Below are 22,386 nucleotides of genomic sequence, written 5' to 3' on the forward strand. Positions count from 1 at the left end.
ACAGAACATTGGTTAGGCCACTTCTGGAATATTGTGTGCAATTCTGGTCTTCCTCGACTGGAAGGAGGTTGTCAAACTCAAAAGAGATCAGAAAAAATTTACAAGGATGTTACCAGGGTTGGAGGATTTAAGCTGTAGGGAGAGGCTGAATAGGCTCGGGCATCAGAGGCTGAAGGGTGACCTTCTAGAGGTTTATAAAGTCATGAGGGGCATGGATAGGATAAACAGACAAGGTTGAATCGCTGGGGTGGGGGATGCCAAAACTAGAGGGCATAGGTTTAGGATGAGAGTGGAAAGCTTTAAAAAGGGACCTAAAGAGCAAGCTTTTCACACAGAGGGTGGTGTGTGTATGGAATGAGTTGCCAGAGGAAGTTGTGGAGGCTGGTACAATTGCAACATTTAAAAGGCATCTGGATGGGTATTTGAATAGGAAGGGTTTAGAGGGATATGGGCCAGGTGCTGGCAAATGGGACTAGGTTAATTAGGATATCTGGTCAACATGGATGAGTTAGACTGAAGGGTCTGTTTCTGTGCTGTACTTCTCTATGACTCTAACACACAGTCCAGGAAGCTCTGATTTCAATAATGAAAAGGTAACCATCCTATGGAACTCTAGCTAACCACACTGACTCACCTAAAACAAGTGTGAATGCAACCTTTTAACTACAACATTGCTCAGGCATCAGCACAAAAAGGTCAGGACTGTAATTGGTCATTTTCATGGTGAAACATTGATGCATATACACACACACACACACATAATGAATCATGATTAGTATACTTATTGAACAAATGTGCAATTTTTTTAAACACGTGAACTTAAATATTACTTACTGCCAGGTTCATCCACATGCATGAAGATCATTTCACTGTCTGCAGCAAGTATAGAGTAAAACTGGAAAACAGAGCACCCACTTAAGATTACTCATGTCAGCGCTTGCCTTTCTTCACAGTTATACACATTGCATTTGCTTTGAATATGAAAAGGATAGACTTTAGCTCCATACTAAGTAATTAGATCATTTGCTTTGTTTCCCAATAATTTCTCTCCAAAGAAAGAAAAATTATCTTAAAGAAATAATAAAAGCCTGAAACATATTAGAAGCCCACCAACAGGTGGTTAGACAGGCTTGTGTTTAATATACTGTATAGTCCTTCCAGTGACTTTATCCATCTTTGCATCTGATACATGAAGCTCTTTCCCTCTGTCAGAGGGGGACAAAAACTGCTTGGATCACAAAGCACTTCTTTTCACCTGTATAAACTGCCCCTTGTCACCATCTATTTCCCCTCATTTTCTTGGGCTATAAAGTAAAAGTCCAGCGGTATTTTTAATTAAATATTCAACTGGAATTACCAGCAAAGAAACTGATCTGAGGGGACAACTGTATGAATAAAATTAACGATAAGGAAAATTAGGAGCACATGATGCACAAAAATCCAAAGAATCAACGTAATGAATCTAATTAACAGTCTACACCACTGAGCATATGACAAACACTCAAGGGAACTTGCAAATTAAGTCTGTGAGCCCTTCTTTATCGCTTGGTATGTCAGCAAGTTCCCCAATAACAGACCTATTTGTGAAGCCTTTCCTCACAATTGCTCAGAGAAAAAGATTCTGAAATGGTCCCTCCCACTTTTGAACTGATAAAGAATTGAATCCCTGCCGATCGTTTCGGTTCCTGGTCTCAACTATTCAGACTTGCCCAATATAGCTGGATCCCAACATACCCGAACTTGGAGAGGGGAAGGGAAGCAGCAATATTGACTCCGGGTTTGTCTGTGCTGCACTGATGAAAAAGAGTAGCTTCTACCAACAGAGTAAATATAGCCCAGACTTAAATGCAGACTTTTTGAAAGATATACTTGCTGTCATACACATAGTGTTAAAATCATATCTTTGTTCGGATTATATCTATTTGTATGAATTCAGACAGTGTAAATCAGTCTTCAACCAACTCAAAACTGTCCTCATCCTGAAAATGTAATTCAATGCTTCCAAACCTAAACAAAATTAAGCTTACTGATAAACAGAAACACTCTTCTGGAATACAGATATTTTAAAAAAAGAGAAAAGTGGAATTTTATAGCCCAAAAGGAAGCAATTCAGCTGACTACGTTTGTGTGTGCTGTCAGAAAAACCTCTTCAATTGGGCTTACTCCATATTCTTACCACAGACCTCCTTCATGCATCACGGAAAGTGTAGAAAATCATTTCCATACTCAAAAATAGCAGTTAATAGATGTCCATTCTTAGGTCTGGGGGCCAGACTTTTTGGCAACATCTTTAAAGAACAGAAACAGAAAGGAAGACTAAAGCAAATTTGAAAGTGGTATAGTATTGAAACACAGGGTAGACAGCAGAATGAGAGGGTGTGTGAGGATAGGGAAGCAGATTAAGTCAGCAATTCACATGTTGCTGTGAATGTCAGTCATATCTTATGCATCAGATTGTTCATCAAAATGGTAGGCAAAGCTGCTGATAGTTGTCAAATCATCTCTTGTGGAAAATAAGTCTGATCTATGTACTGGCATCCATCTTTTAGTACATTCTATTATCTCACATCCCTCATTTCCTAAAGTTGCTGTTGTTACTGCTTCATAACTTACAAGCAGTCAGTAGACTGAAAGGGAGGTACAATTTTGTTGAATTTACCTGATCATGGCTAACAGGAGGTAGCTGAGCTTTATTCCAAGATTCACCCTGATCAGCAGATACATAAACAGATCTGGGCAGCGACTGAAAATAAAAAAAATAATCATGTCATTCACTGTTCAAATGATATTTTTGCCTTTTAAAGATATGCCTAACTGTACACACACTAGTTACATACCAAATGTTTCAAAATGAATAAGTAAAATTAGACAAATCAATCAGTGCACTGGAGTTCAGAGATTTGAATTAAGGTTTGAGTAAATTCTCTTTATGTGAAATGCACACAGGGTTAATTACTTGAACGATGTAAAAACAATATTGAATTAAATCCAAACATTGCTCAGTAATGCTTTGGTTGATTTTAATTTGAGACAATTACAAAGACTTTAGTGTCAGAGACTGTGCAAGTGAACATGTTACAAATCTATTGCTTTTCACACTAACCAGAAACTGTAACATGTGAAGAGGTCAGCAAAGATATGCAATGTAGAAGTTGAAAATGCCAAGTACAATACTACAGTCTGCAAATGCATGCCATAATTAACACAAGAAACACAACAGCTTGACAAAAAACAGACACTAAGTTTAAAGTGGAAATATTGGCAGAGCTGACCTACAGCTTAGTCAAAGAAGGCCATTAAGTAACACGTGCACTTCCTTTAGCTGTTTTACGTTATATCAGTCTATTAATACGGGGATTCCATGATACACAAATCAAAACATTCACTGCTACTGAAAAGCAGATTTATTTCAGCTGACTTCAACGGAACTACCAACACTTAATTTTGGATTGTATAGTATCCTAGAGCAGCCTGGTTTGATTTGCCCGCTGGATTTTCCATCTGTGAAAAATGTGCTGCGTCTGGTCTGTGCTTTCTTACGGAATAACCAAGGTGGACTTGGAACTTGCCACATGATGCAACAAAGAGAGAAGAGCACATGCTTGATGCCTATCTTCTGCATCAGTACCAAAGCAGTAATGACTCGTAAAGGGAAGTCTAATATATCTGTGCTAATTCACCTTGCACGCGCAGACTTCACCATATTCCATGCACTTTGCACTAAGTGGTTGTTGTAGGAGATTAGAAATTTTGTTTTTGCAGGTTGGGGGGGGGGGGGGGGGGGGGGGGTGGGGTGTTAATTCTTGTAGCGTGTAGCATACTTAAGGCTAAGACTTTAATGAATATAAAGGGTCTTTTAAAGAAAATAGTTTTAAGCTAGGAAATAACTTTAAAGGGTTGTAGATGACCACAAAAAAAGCAGCAGCAAGAGCATTTCACAATAAAGCTTATAGTATGATAAGAGAAACTGGATAAAAGAACAAGTTGTAACAAACAAGGAACAAAGAATGCAGACAAGGACAGCAGGATGGCCAGATAAGAAAATAACTAACAAGGAAGGCTTATGATAGGATGGGAAAAGGGAGGTGTGATTCCGCAACTTGTAAATTAAATAAGAATGCTAACAGGCTCGGTTTTCGCACGCATTTCTGCTTGATTGCGTCCGGTTCTTGCAAGACTGTAATAAATTGTTCTTGTTTCCAAGGCTTTGTCTCAGGCTGATTGATTTGTGAATGAGTTCTGTTTCTCACAATTTGGGGGCCTCGTTCGGAATCCAGAACTCCGACCGCTGGGCACTCTTGGGATGATGGGGGAGGTGCACCTCGCCGATTTCGGTGATCTCTGACCTGTCGTTCGCGGTTTGGGCGAGTACGATCCGGACTGGGAGACCCTGGAAACAAGGCGGGCAGACACGGCGGGTTTGGTCGGGCAACTCTTGTGCACAAGGCCTGGGTAGGGAAAGGTCCTAAAGGATATATCTGGGTGACTGGGGGGGTTGGGGGGGGGCAGCGGTATTTGTTGCAGGACAGGGCGCACCGAAATGACCAGGTAACTCTGTGCACAGACCAAGGTAAGAAAAGAGACCTTTAAGTATTGCCTTGGTGGTCGGGACGTACGAAAGTACGGGGAATGGGCGATATATAAAATTAAGCATATGTCCATGGAAAACAGCCCGTGTCAGAAGGGCTACACACACACACACACACACACACACACACACACACACACACAGAGTGAGAGCGCGAGAGCGAGAGAGCGAGAGAGCTGTAACAGCTAGTAAAAAGTTTAACCCTTTGGTGATTCTGTTTGAATGCACATTTGTTTGTTGGTGATTGAATGTTTGTGCTTTGTTCCCTGGAGCTTGAGATCCGGGACTGTTTTGAATCTGATTTCTACCACGGAAATTTTAACATGATTTCTTTTAAGGTTAAGGGTTTTACAGATTATGAAATAAGATGTTAACTCCTGTCCTTTTTACAGGTCATGACTGCCTTACTATCAATTTCTAACTAATTTGTTTTATCCTTACATAAAAGTGATTTATGGAGCACAGTTGAAGTCTCAAACAAAAAAGCAGATAATTGGTCAGATTAATCGGACCCTGAAGGGGGTGTGGAAGAAGGTGACACCGGACCTAGTTAAGATTAATTAAATTAGCAACAATGAGAGACACGGGGAGTTGCCTGTGTAACGATCGATCTGGAAATAACGTTAAAGGGGATATATCCGCCCGACAGTTCTTTGGGGAGAATGTTGGGTAATTGGGAACACAACTCCTGGACGCAGGAGAAAGAGAAGGCTAAAATTACAAACTATTGTTGTTTCGTTTGGACTAGAGAAAGCATTAAGGCGCCTGGTATTTTTTTTTGGCCCAAATATGGGTCCGATGAGGATTGGCTGTGTCAAGATCTTAATGTATAAGTCAATTGGAAAGAAACATACAGTCAAGAAGAGTCAGAATATGTGGCTTGTTGGATAGGGAGCGCAGGAGTAAAATTATGTCCCATGAATACGGAGGAATCAAAAGAAAATGAAAAAGGGAAGCCACAATGGGATCCCTTAACGCGTTTGCCGCCCCCATATACTACTCCCTGGAACGAGCCTACAGGTCCCGAAGTAGAACAGAGTTCAGACACAGAAAGGAGAACGGACACTGAACTAAAATATACAGAACCTGGGAGGGGGCGCCCAGAGTCACTCGAGCCACCACACATAAAGGAGGGGCAGAGACAATAGAAAATGTAAAATTATGTCCCTTACGAGACTTCCAATTGGGGAAGGTACAATCGGATATGTAAACGCTCCCTTAACGAGCAGTGAAGTTAGGGCCTTTAAAAAGGAAATGGAAAGTTTAATAGAGGATCCGGTTGGACTAGCCGAACAATTAGAGCAATTCCTAGGGCCTAATTTATATAACTGGGGAGAACTGATGGCAATTTTAGGAACGTTATTTTCAGGGGAAGAACAAGGTATGATTAGGAGATCGGCTTTATAGGAATGGGAAAAGAAGCATCCAGTTGGGGAAGGAGGGACCCCAGCAGAACAGAAATTTCCAAATGTTGACCCTCATTGAGAAAATAATGACAGAAGATAGGGAGTCAATGCGGGATCTACGAGAAATGGTAATATTAGGAATTAAAGAGGCGGCACCCAAATCACAAAAGTTTGTTAAGGCCTTTGAAGTATGACAAGAGAAGGATGAAACCCCTTCTGCATTTCTTAAAAGGCTCAAGGAGGCCACAAGGAAGTATTTGGGAATGGATCTCGATAATCAGATAGCACAGAGACTCTTAAAAGTCCAGTTTGTAACTAAATCATGGCCGGACATACAAAAGACATTACAGAAATTAGATGGATGGAGTGAAAGACAGATGGAAGAACTGTTATGTGAGGCACAGAAAGTGTATGTGAAAAGGGAAGATGAGAAGCAGAAACAGAAAGCCAAAATGATGGTGGCAGCAGTAGAAGAAATAACAAAAAGGAGAATGGGATCAAGGGATAACAGGAAGGGTAGGGGAGTACACAAAAGATAAGGGTCAGATACCCGGGAAAGGAGGCAACAGGCAGGGTGTTACCATTGCGGGAAACTGGGGCATTTTAAATGGGAATGCCCGGAATTAGCATGAGAAAGGGAAGCCGTTTCCCTAATTACCTTCGATGAAGATTAGGGGAGTCAGGGGTTCCTTCCACCGGAGACCCACCAGGAACCCTTGATAAATTTAAAGGTGGGACCTGAAGGGGAGGAGGCAATATTTTTGGTGGACACGGGAGCGGCACGATCATCCCTAAGTTTTAGACCTACCGGCATTAAACTGACTAAGGAGTATCTTAAGGTTTCCGGAGTAAAAGGTGAAGAATTCTTGGTGCCTATTTTTGAGTCAACCTTAATTAGAAGAAATGATGAGGAAGTGATAGGACAATTACTATATATTCCTGAAGTAATCTATTAGGTAGGGATTTGATTATATTGCTGGGCTTAAAAATTGGGGTGGAGGATAGTGCAGTAACTGTAACGATGGCTAAGACAACCAAAGGAAGATGGATCCTCCCAGATGGGAGGGAGTTATTAAGTAAACCAGTCATGAGAAACATCCTAACCACCTTGCACCAAGGCTGTCATTGGGGCTCCAAAGCTATGTGTGACATAGTGTTAAGGAAGTACGGATGTAAAGGGATATACACATTAGCCAAGCAGGTATGCGTAGGATGCCCGACTTGCCAAAAGATTAATAAGAAAATAACGAGAGGGAGGCCAAGAGGTGGAAGAAACCCTGGGGTAAGACCTTTTCAAAAGAATACAGATAGATTACACAGAATTACCCCCAGTAGGGAAACAAAAGTACTTATTAGTCCTAATGGATCACCTAACTGGGTGGGTGGAGGCATTTCCAATGTCCTCAGCTACTTTGAAGGGAGTAGTGAAAACTCTTTTAGAACATATAATTTCTCGATATGGAGTGGTGGAAAGTATAGATTCAGACCAAGGTAGCCATTTTACCTCTAAGATCCTACAAGGAGTAATGGCGGGATTAGAAATCTCTTGGGAATTCCACACTCCTTGGCACCCGCCTTTCTCTGGACAGGTGGAACGAATGAATCAAACCTTAAAGAAGCAATTGTCTAAGCTAGTCCTAGAGACTCAATTACCATGGACAAAATGTTTACCTATCACGTTGCTACGAATTAGGACTGTGCCTAGATGTGATATTGGCCTCTCTCCTTATGAGATGATGTTTGGATTACATTTCTTGGGTGGAAGAGGGGAATTACCAACTGTAGAGTTCAATGATAAGTTTTTAAAGAACTATATTGTGGAGCTCGGTTCTTCTTTGTATGTCCTTAGGAAGAAGGGTCTGTTGACCCAGACACCTCCACTTGAGTTCGCAGTACATCGGATACGACCGGGTTATTAGGTCCTGATAAAGACCTGGAGAGATACCAAACTGCACCCAAGCTGGGAGGGACCATTCCTAACCCTTCTGACTACTGAAGCAGCCATCCGAACTGCTGAAAAAGGGTGGAGTCATCACACTCGTGTTAAGGGCCCAGTGGACGCTCCTTCCCCTCCGGCAGAGTGGCAAGCACATCCTCTGAAAGTCAAGCTGAGCAAAAAGAATCGACTGAGATAAGAGACTATTAAGCATTGGTTAAAAAAACTGTATCCCAAAACAATTGTAAGTGTTGCATGGACTCAATCCTCCCAGGTATTTAAAGGGTTAGGGAATAGACAGATAGGGTTGTGAGCTGAAATGAATGGTCAGCTTTATATTGTCACGATAATATTGGTGCCAGCTGCCAAGGGTGGGGGGGAAATCATTTTAATGCTTTATGTCAGAATTATGCTAAACTAAAGGGGCTTACCGACTGTTGGGTGTGTGCGGAGATCCCACACCATGGGGAATCCGGAATTCCTCTCACGGTAATACCACTTACCAAAGAAGAAGTGTACGATGTACAACAATTTGACTCAGGCTCAAATGATACAACTTGGAGATTTGAAAGGGGTAATTATAACTTTGTGGGGTGGTTCCCTCGACCAGCCCCGAAAACTCTGGGTGCTATCGATGGCCTTACAGTTTCCCCACCAAAAGAAGCAGTAAATACCGCTTGTTTCTGCAATTAGAATGATACCTCACCCTTCCGATTAGGAAAATCATCTTGCGTCTACACCAGCCAAGCCACTGTCATGACCATTTCCCAAGTATTGAATGGGACATATTGGGTGGGTGGTTTAAAGGCCTACCCATTTACCTCCGGTGGGAAGTACGTTTGGAGTGGCGGATGTAACGGGAATGGGTGCTGGGACCATCCAGTTCAGACACTACCTCAAAACCAGAAAGGCTGGAGTGGCTGCTGCTACCTTGCCTATATAATTCCCCAATTGAGGCTGTTAAAGAGAGCCCCAAAAATACCTTGGAATAGACAGGAAGGCGAGTAACCCGGAAAGTAACTGAAGGAGATCGCCTCCTCTGGACTTTGATACTTATGTATGGAACCGCTCGAGCAGGAGTAGAAATACAAAAGTTGGCAGCTTCCCTGGAAGAGTTGGCCAACAATACTGCTGTTGCGTTGACCGAAACCCAATCCCAAGTAGCAGCCATAATGACCGGAATGATTGCCACTAGGCTAACGACCCTTCAGAACAGGATGGCTCTAGATTATATTCTAGCAGAGAAAGGTGGTACCTATGCATTAATTGGAGAGGAATGTTGTACGTACAAACCTGAGGTCTCCTCTAACATTACTGATATGTCCAAACATGTGTGAAACAAAATCGCCAAGATAAGGAAGGCCAGTAATCGGTACTGGAATGAAAAAGGATTGGAATGGAGGAATTGGGGATTGACTGTTTGGGGAAGGTGGTTAGTCAATTTGGCTATCTATGGATTATTGATATTAGTGGATCTGGTGGTAGGGTTCAATGTCCTAAAATGGGTAATGAGCCGACTGAGACATCCCTTGGGGAAGGAACCCAAATAAATCATCAGATGCTTTTACAATCAGCAGGTGATAGGCAACAAAGAGAAAGTCAAAGAATGCTTCTGGAGTTCGAGGGATGAACAACACAAATGTAAAATGTAAGATTGTGAACCTCATCGCCAAAAGGCGAAAGAGGGCAGAACATAAGAAAATGAATTAAAGGAGACTTAATAAGTGCAAAAACAACAGTTAGAGAAAAAGAAAAAGGGGGAATTGTGGGAGATTAGAAATGTTGTTTTTGCAGGTGGGGGGGGGGGGGAGGGGTGGGGTGTTAATTCTTGTAGCACGTAGCATACTTAAGGCTAAGACTTTAATGAATATAGAGGGTCCTTTAAAGAAAATAGTTTTAAGCTAGGAAATAACTTTAAAGGGTTGTAGCTGACCACAAAAGGCAGCAGCAAGAGCATTTCACAATAAAGCTTATAGTATGATAAGAGAAACTGGATAAAAGAACAAGCTGTAACAAACAAGGAACAAAGAATGCAGACAAGGACAGCGGGATGGCCAGATAAGAAAATAACTAACAAGTAAGGTAATCGGCTTATGATAGGATGGGAAAAGGGAGGCGCGATTCCGCAACTTGTAAATTAAATAAGAATGCTAACAGGCTCGGTTTTCGCGCACATTTCTGCTTGATTGCAGAAGCGTCTGGTTCTTGCAAGACTGTAATAAATTGTTCTCGTTTCCAAGGCTTTGTCTCAGTCTGATTGATTTGTGAATAAGTTCTGTTTCTCGCATTGTTAGCTTAACCATACCAGAAGACACTTGATGGAGTTATACAGCTCTTTAAGTTACCTAATGAACTTGGATGTTATGACCAGATGAGCTTCCCTAATTTGTTACAATCCCAAACAGGATCCCTCAAGTTATGAACTCCTGGGTGAGGAAGGATGAACTGGCTCACTGTGGTCATTCACCTGCCTCATTGTTTGCATGTAAAGTTACTTTTAAACTGACCCCTTCACTCCCAGACACAAAACAAAGTGTTTTTAAAAATGCTAAGTTAATCAGGTTTTCTTGATGTAGAAAAAGAGCGAGATTATCTACGAAGTGTGATAAGAACTGCTAACACAAAACTTGTGTGCAAAAATCATAAATAAGAGACCAGGCCAAACAGAAAGAAGTTTTAAAAAAAATACAGTAGAATCCATAGATCCATAGATTTGGTTTCCGTGGTTTCAGTTATCTGCAGTTTACTGCTGCACAAAAAAAATTACATTGAACATTGAACATTCCAGAAATAATTTCATGGGGCTGCCGGGAGGTAAATTTCTCATTTAAATGATAGGATTTGCTAATAGGGTCTTGGAATGTATCATCTGTGGAGACTCATCCTGTATACAGATGAGTCTTTGTATGGATTGTTGAACATTGCAGATATTGCAGTGGAGGTGACAAGTAGTGTTGACAATTATAGTTGAACAGTCAATTTCAAGATTTCTGGCTTTGCTGGTTGACTGAAACTCTTTGTCCTAATTAATTTCAGTATCACTTGGTATGAGAGAGAATCTTTTCCCTTTTATTTCATCTCTGGTGCAGGGGTATTTAAATGTGTGTTCTCAGAGCCATGACCCTCACAGCATACTTATCCATGCACCTGTATGTCTGACCACTGACACAGATTATTGTTGCAATTGATTTGCCATCAGTTTTTTTGCATATTCCTGGCAGGCCAAAACACAAATATTCTGCAAGTGTTGGTTTTCTGTTAGGAACGGAGAAGATAGTCAGCTCCGTCATTATTTCTTGTGCTACCTCCCTCTCTCTCCTTGTTTGAAATTTCCCTGACATTCTACAGGCATGACATTCCATAGGTTGTATACTGGAGTTTGGCAGCGAGCCACTGAATTTACATATGTGGTCTTTTTGTGTCTCTAGCAGATTTTTTTTTAAGAACATATTTTGAAGCTATAAGTTAACAAGGTCCATGGTGCTTCAGCCATTGTGACTCATCATTGTAACATAGGACAGATTTCAAACAACTTACACTCTCAGTACGATATTTTGTGAATTGCAAGAGATCAGCAAGGTTTTCCATTGCTAATCCTGTGGGGTCAGCTGACCTCTTTTACCCAAAGTTAGCGATTACTTCTAACAACATCCAAAGTCTGAGCTGAAAATGCAACTTTAGTAAACCCCATCCAGTTCAGTGCAGATTGTTCATATTGCACAGGATTAAGTGAAACTGCATTGAACATTTTAACCGTGGACATAGGTAAAAAGTTAGACAATTAACACTCTGACAGCAAACCTGGGAGCCATTTCCAGTCGAAAACCTTCTTGCTAGAAGGTTATTAATAATACATTCAGTTTTAAAAAAATTGTGTTCTGACTTAATCACTAACATCTCACACAGACGATGTTTAGGCCACTGATACCTAAATACTGGGATGTTACATTCCTGAGGCCCTCAAGAAGATGAAGCACAAATATATCAACCACAATGATGGACACGAATGGTGAAAACCTTTATGCCCACGTAATCTCATTCTGATACGGTTTGTGATACTATTTCTTTACCTTGCTGCTTCTTAAGTGAAGCCAGAGTCCTGGCCTTAGCAATGATTCTTTTGTATGAAAGACCATTTCATCACCAGAACCCTGTACTGAACTTACATCTTCTTACTTCTGTAAAGACTATTTTTCCATCATTGCTTTTTTCCATGAGATCGGTTTCTTCCCTGCTCTCTCTTTTCAAGGCCGAAGCACAACACTTCATGTCATTGTTCCTCACAGTTCAAGCCCATAACATGAGCAACTAGCCTGGATACCCTTTTGTGCACCGCTTGAATTGGAGCCGAATGATTTCTTCATAACTTGAATGCAATACTTCAGTATACAATATTCCAGTTATAGCTTAATCAGAGGACTGATTAAACTTCAGTATATTAGCATAAAATCGCAACTCGTGGAATTGGCAATTAAGGAGAAGCAGCTCAGATATAAACAAGGAAAACTGAAAGTGCTGGAAATACTCAGCAGGTTCGGGCAACATTTGAGGAGAGGCAAACAGAATTAATAGCCCAGATATTCTGACAGGAATTCTGCAGGAATTGGCTGGGAGGTTGAATTTTCTAATGGGAAATTCCTCTAGTGTTTGGAACTCTCTCTAAGAGTCAAGAGAAGTTGGAAAATTTGAAGAGTTGTGAGTCACTGAAGCTTAATAGTTAGTCAGAGAGAGCCGCTTACTGAACTTGCAATCTCTCTCTCCCTCTTTCAGAATGTAACAGTCATTGAGGGGGGTTGCTGTAAGGTAATGTGGATGAAAAAAAGGGAGGGGAGCATGGGGAGGCATGAGAAAAGGATATAAATTGATGTATACCTCAGATTCTGCTTCTGTACACATCCTAATTACTCCATGTCTGCAAAGGTACTATGTGGCAGCAACAACTAGTAAAGGAGCTAGTGAGAATGAAAAAGCATCCCTGGGAAACCCAAGCTCCAAAAGGCAAAGGCAACTCCTTTATTTTTGTGAGGGTTATCAGGAGAAAACAAAAAGTGGCTTATTACACAAGTGGCTATCTTACCTGGTTACTGATAACGGAGGCAAAGAGGAAGCGGCCAGCAAAACCAAATGAGTAAACCTTGGTGAGAAGTATTCTAGATGTTTTTCCAAAATCTGTTGTCTTCTTCAGTTCCAGTACCCCTCTTTCGTTTTTATCATCTGCAAAGAAACATCAAGGTGTTTAATCATTGGACAACTGAATGGTGTTTGGAAAACATTTCATTCATGTATATTTACTTCTGACGTTATACATTTTTTAAAAATTAAGATTAATCTATAGGCTTGATTCTCTTAGGAATTGGATGCATAGCGAACAAAGAATACATTGGACTCAAAACTTCATTATAGTGCCTGCGTCAAGGACAAATTGCATCCTTTCATTCTCACATAGAGGCTTCTTATCACTGGAATCCCAGATATGCTTTAGAGGAACCACATCTGTTAGCTTACGTCTGAATATCCTGACAGATGGACATCGCTAACTACATTGGATGCATTGGACAACACCAAGTTCTAAAACTACCTTTTAAAAACACAAATGAATGTGTATCAATTTCTATCTTTATGATCTTTACTGAAGGTAAATAAATAACATTATTACAATATTATCACTGTAATGGGGAATTTATTCAAATTGAATCCAGTTTTACAAAATAGTTCTGAAACATACAAGTCAGAAATAAATAATTGTTTTCAAGTTTCATTTAACAAGACTGACTGACATGGTCAGAAAATACCTACCGACATACCCACCCATTAATTTGACTCATCTAGCTCATTTAAACTCTGTAGCCTCTCAAGAGGAAGATGGCATAGGGCAGGGTGACACTAGGCACACGGACATACAAGATGGCCACTGAGCCATCATGTGGCCAACTTGACACACAAGATGGCCGCTGGATCACAATATGGAAAGAAACAGCAGAGCAGACATAGACACTGCCTGGGGCCACCAGGATACCAGCACAATGCACTCACAACCCATTTGCTTAGCTTAAGGTGGGTGGGAGACAGAATACACATGAGTAATGAAGTGTGCCTGAAGTGTCTGCATCCAGCCAACATAACACCTTTTATAGAAATGCTAACACTTTGATACAGACTCAATACAAAATGCTAATAGCCAGGGCTGCAGAAATCATCCTTCTCAGGAAGAGCGATTAGCGCCCATTACTACAACAATGGATTTCCGTGTAGATATTGAAACTGAATGTCTACACTGAAACAGACAATGACCATGCGGAAATTACCAAAAGCTGTGCTGGAACTGACAAAGACTGTATCAAAACTATCAATGATTCTGTAATGATTGCCATAAACAAACCATATTGCAAAGACAATAATCTTATCACTGACCTATTGTATCACAAGATGTATAAAAGTTTCTTGACATGTGCTCCGGGTCGAGAGATTAGATTAGATTAGATTAGATTCCCTACTTCATGGAAACAGGCCCTTTGGCCCAGCAAGTCCACACCAACCATCCGAAGAGTAACCCACCCAGATCAATTCTCTTACCCTATACTTACCCCCAACTAATGCACCTAACACTGTGGGCAATTTAGCATAGCCAATTCACCTAACCTGCACATCTTTGGACTGTGGGAGGAAACCAGAGTACCCAGAGGAAAGCCACGCAGACACAGGGAGATTGTGCAAACATCACACAGATAGTCACCCAAGGCTGGAATCAAACCTCGGTCCCTGGCACTGTGATGCAGCAGTGCTAACCACTGAGCCACCATGCTATCCCACAGTGCTGTTGGTGTCTTTCTCTCCCTGGAGCTCTGTTATTTCCTTGTGCAATAAACTCTGTCATTGAACTCCAATTCTGACTCCGAGACTGGTGCTTTTCCCTCACAACGCCTCAAAGATCACGTAAGACTGAAGTCATGGACCTCTCTTATTTAGTTTCTCTGGTAGTGGAATATCATTTAAGTAAACAATCTCACCTTGCCAGTTAGAAAGTGTAATCTTCAAAATATTAGCAATTCTGAGTGTCCATAATTAATATATCATTACTATTACATCATTTTTCATATAAAGGGTCATCAATTTAAGACTGAGATGAGGAGAAATTTCTTCTCAGAGGGTTGATAGACTTTGGAGTACCTTGTCATAGACAGATCTGGGGCAGAGTACTTGTTAACATTTAAAGTGGAGATAGATAAGAGTCTTAATCAGTAGGGGAATCAAGGGCTATGGGGGAAAACTTACAGTTAAGTTGATAGGAGACTGCCAGATCTACCATGACCTTATCGAATGGCAGAGCAGGTTCGAGGGGCCGAATGGCTTTCTCCTGTTCTTATTTCTGGATGCTCTTATTCACAACTTATTCTTGTTAGCGAATACATCAAATTTTGTGCAACAATGAAGAGTCTTTCAGTTTTAGACCCACGGGCAGCTCTGTTGTCACCACATTCACCCTTTCAAAATTGTACAATTAGTAAACTTCTAACTCATAGTTTGCTATTTTCCAATGAGCAATAAAAAAAACACAATGCCATGTAAACTATTTGTTAATCCTACAGACAAGTAATTAAAGTTAATCTCAGACTGAGTTTCAATAATCTGGACAGACTGATGCACTTTGTTTGGTCCGATCTATCTGTCATACACGCAAAAACAACACTTTTCATTGTATCTGGGTATGTGATAATAATAAATCATATTAATCTGGATTTACAATGAATGCCAACACACACAAAAAACAGACGCACTTGATGGAGTAATGCTTTAAAATCTCGATTCTCTTCCACAAATTTGAAAATGTCATATCTTTTATTAAGTGCTGAACAGAATGGATGAAGATACATTTTTGATGTTCTTTCATACAAGTCAAGCCACAAAGTCTAATTTTCAGAATCCAAAGGATGTAACAAAGTCATATATAAAAAGTTCCAGGAACTAGCAGGAAAATAAACAACCAAAATATCAAAACATAGAAACTGGAAAAATACAGTATGGTGCAGAGGTGGAAAGAAGTGACTGGAGAAAGAAATTTGGAAAACAAATCTCTTTATTTCAGAGTCATAAGTACACACACTTCTCACTTTCTATTTTCAATAGAAATGTACATATATCTATGCTGGAAGAGCAAAAGAAAAGCATTATTACATAAAATGTCTTTTATCTTCACAACAGCTTCAATCACTGCTGGATTTCAGTGCCACTGGATAATTGCGATTTTAAAAACAAGATAATCATTACAGTGACACACATTAATTATCATTGTCTCTCTGCATCACTTTGTGTCAAGGATCTAAAAAAAGCTTTGAGCTTCAAAAGGATTCTCCATTCTGTATCATGGGTGGACAGGGAGAAGCACATCAAGCTGAGCAACAGTTCCACAGTAATTGTGAAAGTCATTCTTCTCAGAGGGTTGATAGACTTTGGAGTACCTTGCCATAGACAGATCTGGGGCAGAGTACTTGTTAACATTTAAAGTGGAGATAGATAAGAGTCTTAATCAGTAGGGGAATCAAGGGCTACGGGGGAAAACTTAGAGTTAAGTTGATAGGAGACTGCCAGAGCTGCCATGACCTTAGTGGGTGCTTGGAGCAGTTCAGTCACTGGCTTCTGACTTTGCAGCAGTGAGCAACTTCTTAATGTGCAAGGTAAATTTGCAACTGCGTATCTGTATGTTTTCAGATTGTACACTGACCTCGATATCACAACTGTTTCAGAAGTTGGCATATGACACCAACCAATCGGCTGTCTAAACAGTGACTAAACCTGGTCTCATGTAGTCTACACCTCAGGCAGCTCAGTCAGGATCAGGCAGTGGACAATAGTTTGGTCTCTTTTTCGTTTTTTTTTGTGAAACGTAAGGCGGCCATCAATTTTTGTCCATTCCAAATAGGTCATTTCACAGAGCAGTTAAGAGCCAACCACATTACCGTGGATCTGATGTGACATGGAATCAAAATCAGATTAGGACAGCAGATTTCCTTCTGAGCAGGACATTAGGGAACCAGTGAATGTTTTATGTCAATTGATGGCAGTTTCACAGTCACCATCACTGAGACTAACTTTCAATTCCACATTTTATTAACCAAATTTAAATTCCACGAGCTGCCTTGGAAGGCTTTAAGCCCATATGCCCAGAACATTAGCCTGGGTCTCTGGAATTTACTTCACTGACATTACCATTATGCCACCATCAAAAGGGTGAGGGCACAAGTCCTAACTTGCCATTGTTGGCAGAATCTGAAGACTTTGAAACCTTCTCTGACACTAATTCTTTCAGGGATGATTCAACAGATATTTGACATGGAAGAAGAAGATCCATCTGTCAAAACACAAATGAAGAAATTTTATTAACTCCATTTGAAACACAGCAAACGTAGGAAGACTCTTGCAGAAAAGCAACAAATAATTTAACGGAACAATGTGGGTAGGGGGACCTGCAAATCATCAAGTTAATTCCACCAACTGAAGTGTAGTTGAACTCTCATAGCTAACTTCCAAACCAAAACCAGTTAGTAAATTTTATGTCAGAGGAGAGCCATATTTGATTGGCACCAGTGTCAATATGGGAACACTCTGGATTCAGGAAACACCAACTCAGGAAAGAGAGAGTTAGAAAAGGCAGCAGTAGTAAGTTGATCAGAGGCTAGCCTACACCCTCTAGTAAACATCCTTTCTTAAGAAGGCTGTCACTGAGGGGATGTAGCAAGCCAAGAACCTGCGGATCGATCCCCGTGTACTCCCATAACATAACCATGGAAGAGTTTTTCCCCCCACCATTCAGATCATTGGTCAGGATGGAAGCTAAAACTGAAAGAGTTCCCATGATTATTTCCTTCTCCTTCCTCACTTCCCTGTCCTCAGAAGTCTTGGGCTCCACTTGGAACAGGCAGAATTTTCACTCACCACAAACACCAAAAGGATCTCTGGGTGAGATCCCATGTCTGGCTCTTCCCCAGGTTTTGGCCTCCACAGACTTGTCTCTTTCAGGGTCTGCCTCCCATCTCAATGCCAGTGGCCCCAAGGTTCTTTGCAGTCAGAATACATTTCACGTGTTTTCACAAATTTGCAAACTAATCTTTACCAAGTGGATTTGTCATAGTATTTATATAATGTTCCAACTGTAAAGGACAACAGTTAATAGAAATAAGATGCACGTTTCTCACTTACCAGAGAATTCTAATCATGAGGGATAATACTGCCTTTATCCAGATTTGTTGATGTTGTGCTCAGGCCAACTTTAGTCCGTTCTTTAATATAAAAGCTTCTTGGCTTCTTCACTGTAATGTGCCATCAAGTTTGATCATGGTTGCCCTCTCATTGATAAGTGGAAATGCTTTAAACCTGCTTCACGAAATCTTGGAAGCTGTGTTGACTGCATGCATAATCAATGCTCAAGGTTTCATTTGCACTGGAAAGCATTCTTTGTATAAGAAAAGGCATCTTAACACTTGACTTGAGCAAATATTTCTGCTTCAGAAACGTATCATATTTGCACTGGCTTTGCACTTCATTTTTGACCCTTCACCAACCTTGGCAAGAAATGTCATATTATCTGATGCAGGCCAATTGCCTCATTTCAACTTATCAAAATAGAATATGCAGATAAAACAATGAATTCAGTGCCACTGGAGTGAGATTAAGAACATTTATCAGAACATGCAGTGTTTGCAGCTGTGTGCGAACTGGATCTACCAGAACAAAGCCACCTCAACTCCTTTTATTACCAGTTTCGCCTTTCATGTGCATCAATAAAATTCTAGAGGTATTTATAATAATCTACTAGTAACTATACAAGTGCAATTCAGGGCACGTTGAAATAGGGGAACAAACTTAAATCGAACAAAGTAATGCAATAAAGGCAAAAGTAAACCAGTAGACCCTGATCAATTTCGTGCTGATCTTGAAGGGATGTAAAAGAAGTAGCAGATTTGCTTTTGCATATTTTGTGCCAAGTCAATTTTCAACCTTCTTACATATCAGCTGACATTTGATTACTGAGGGTATCAGACACAAGATCAATCCTGTTTCAATATTGTCCAGGCAAAGATGGGGATCATACAATCATTCGTGTGTGTGTGCACGTGCATGTGCATACAAATGAACGAACAAACAAACAACGTGGAACTCAGATGGATAGGACCACATAACAGTTTAGACAGGGTATCAAGGCTGAGATTGTACAACATATACAGCAATGGTAGCATCGAGCCACTGAGAAGGGCTTGTGTAATTCCTTTATGACAGGCAACATTGAATATAGTTTCCAACATTTTTCCAAAGAAAACTACCTGGAAGACCCTGACAATGGGCACGTGTATCAAATCATCACAATTACATCTGAACCACTGATAGAAACATATTTGTATGGGGTAAAGACAAAAATACAGGGAGAAAAGGCACATACACAGTAGGAGAGAGAAGTAGTGAGAACGTAGAACACAGAACATTGCAGCGCAGTACAGGCCGTTCAGCCCTCGATGTTGCGCCAACCTGTGAAAATAATCTGATGCCCACCGAACCTACACCATTCCATTATTATCCATATGTATGTCCAATGCCCATTTAAATACCATTAACATCAGCGAGTCTACTACTGTTGCAGGCAGGTTGTTGCATGCCCCTACTACTCTGAGTAAAGAAACTACCCCTGATATTTGTCCTAAATCTATCATCCCTCAATTTAAAGCTACATTCCCTTGTGTTAGCCTTCACCACCTGAGGAAAAAGGCTCTCATTGTCCACCCAATCTAACCCTCTGATTATCTCATATGTCTCGATTAAGTTCTCTCTCAACCTTCTTCTCTCCAACGAAAACAGCCTCAAGTCCCTTAACTTTTCCTCGCAAGGCCTTCCTTCCATTCAGGCAACATCCTAGTAAATCATCTCTATACCCTTTCGAAAGCTTCTAATCCTTCCTATAATGTGGTGACCAGAACTGTACACAATACTCCAGGTGGGGCTTTACCTGTGTGTCGTGTACAGCTGAAGCATGATCTTGTGGCTCTGAGACTCAATCCCCCTACCAATAAACACCAACACACCATATGCCTTCGTAACAATCATATCAACCTGGGTGGCAACTTTCAGGGATTTATGCACCTGGACACCGAGACCTCTCTGTTCATCTACACTGCCAAGAATCTTACCATTAGCCCAGTACTCTGCATTTCTGTTACTTCTTCCAAAGTGAACTACCTCACTTTTCCACATTAAACTCCATTTGCCACTTCTCAGCCCAGTTCTGCATCTTATCTATGTCCCTCTGTAACCCACAAGATCCTTTGGTACGATCCACAACTCTGCCTACCTTAGTGTCATCCACAAATTTACTAACCCATCCTTCTACACCGACATCTGGGTCATTTATAAAAATGACAAATAGTAGTGGCCCCAAAACAGATCCTTGTGGCACACCACTGGGTGACTGAGCTCCATGATGAACATTTCCCATCAACCACCTTGCTCAGTCTTCTTTCAGCTAGCCAATTTCTGATTCAAACCGTTATATCACCTTCAATCCTGAAACTGTGTATTTTGTGCAATAGTCTACTGTGTGGAACCTTATCAAATGTCTTACTGAAGTCCACATATGACACATCAACCACTTTGCCTTCATCCACCTGTTTTATCACCTTCTCGAAGAACTCAGTAAGGTTACTGAGGCATGACCTACCCTTCACAAAGACGTGTTGTCTATCCCTAATCAAATTATTCCTTTCCAGGTGATTATGAATCCTATCTCTTATAATCTTTTCCAATACCTTACCCTCAACCGAAGTAATACTCATTGGCCTTTAATTACCAGCGTTGTCCCGACTCTCCTTCTTAAATAAGGAAACAACATTTGCTATCCTCCAGTCTTCTGGCATTATTCCTGTCGCCAATGACGACATGAAGATCAAAGCCAAAGGCTCTGTAATCTCCTCCCTGGCTTCCCAGAGAATCAGAGGATAAACCCCATCCAGCCCAGGGGTCTTTTCTATTTTCAGATCTTCCAAAATTGCTAAAACCTCCTCTTTGTCAACCGCAATCCCATCTAATCTTGTAGCCTGTATCTCCATATTCTCACTAACATGCCCTTTTCCAATGTGAATACTGACGAACAGTATTCATTAAGTGCTTCCCCTCCTCAGATTCTACACAAAACTTCCCACTACCACCTTTGATTGGCCCTAATCTCACTCTAGTCATTCTTTTATTCCTGATATACCTATAGAAGGCCTTCGGGCTTTCCTTGATCCTATCCGCCAACAAGTTCTCATGTCCTCTCCTGGCTCTTCTCAACGCTCTCTTTAGATCTTTTATGGCTAACTTATAACTCTCAAACCCCTTAACTGAACCTTCACACTTCATCCTCACATAAGCCACCTTCTTCCGCCTGACAAGAGCTTCAACTTCTTTAGTAAACCATGGCTCCTTCTCTTGACAACTACCTCCCTGCCTGATAGGTATATACTTCTCAAGGACCTGCCGTAGCTATTCCTTGTATAAGCTCCACATTTCAAGTGTGTCCATCCGCTGCAGTTTTCTTCCCTGACTCTGCATCCTAAATCTTGCCTGATCACATCATAATTGCCTTTCCCCCAGTTATACCTCTTTCCCCACAATATATACCTATCTCTGTCCATTGCTATTGTAAACATAACCGAATTGTGGTCACTAACGCCAAATTGCTCACCTACCTTCAAATCTACACCTGGCTGGGTTCATTCCCCAGTACCAAATCCAATATGGCATTGCCCCTTGTTGGCCTGTCTACATATTGTGTCAGAAAACCCTCCTGCACACACTGGACAAAAACTGACCCATCTAAACTTCTTGAACTATAGTATTCCCAGTCAATATTGGGGAAGTTAAAGGCCCCCATAACAACCACCCTGTTACACTTGCTCCTATGGAGAATCATCTTTGCTATTCTTTCCTCTACATCCCTGGAACAATTCAGAGGCCTATAGAAAACCCCCAAAAGGGTGACCGCTCCTTTCCTGTTTTTAACCTCAGCCTAAACTACCGCATTGAATGAGTCCTCAAACATTATCTCAGCTGTTGTATTACTGTTGATTAACAATGCCACACCCCCACTCCCCCTCCCCTTTTGCCATCTTCTCTGTTCTTACTGAAACATCTAAATCCCGGAATCTGCAACAACCATTCCTGTCCCTCCTCTAGCAATGTCTCTGAAATGGCCTCAACGTCGAAATCCCAGGGACCAACAAATGCTGCGAGTTTACCCACCTTATTCTGGATGCTCCTGGTGTTGAAGAACACACATTTCAAACCAACATCCTGATGGTTGATGCCCTCTCACGACCTTATAAACCTATCCCTGACTTCACTACGCTCAACCACCTTTACAATGGAACTACAATTCAGGTTCCCATTCCTCTGCTGCATTAGTTTAAACCTCCCCGCAGAGCATGACCAAATTC

The 22,386-nt window shown here is 41.0% G+C and overlaps 1 protein-coding gene across 2 annotated transcripts in view; it reads right to left on the minus strand.

The window, feature by feature from the left end:
• Positions 1 to 22,386, minus strand: part of LOC140458253 (sortilin-like) — a 118,594-nt gene that overhangs the window by 45,231 nt on the left and 50,977 nt on the right. For both annotated transcript variants that reach the window (XM_072552623.1, XM_072552622.1), the window contains exons 8-10: positions 13,008 to 13,144; positions 2,660 to 2,743; positions 835 to 895 (exon numbers count right to left, since the gene is read on the minus strand). In XM_072552623.1, coding sequence (XP_072408724.1) covers positions 835 to 895; positions 2,660 to 2,743; positions 13,008 to 13,144 — 282 coding nt within the window. The remainder of the gene's footprint in view (positions 1 to 834; positions 896 to 2,659; positions 2,744 to 13,007; positions 13,145 to 22,386) is intronic.

This window comes from Chiloscyllium punctatum, chromosome 32, assembly GCF_047496795.1.
Source record: "Chiloscyllium punctatum isolate Juve2018m chromosome 32, sChiPun1.3, whole genome shotgun sequence".
In the NCBI taxonomy this organism is placed as follows: domain Eukaryota; kingdom Metazoa; phylum Chordata; class Chondrichthyes; order Orectolobiformes; family Hemiscylliidae; genus Chiloscyllium; species Chiloscyllium punctatum.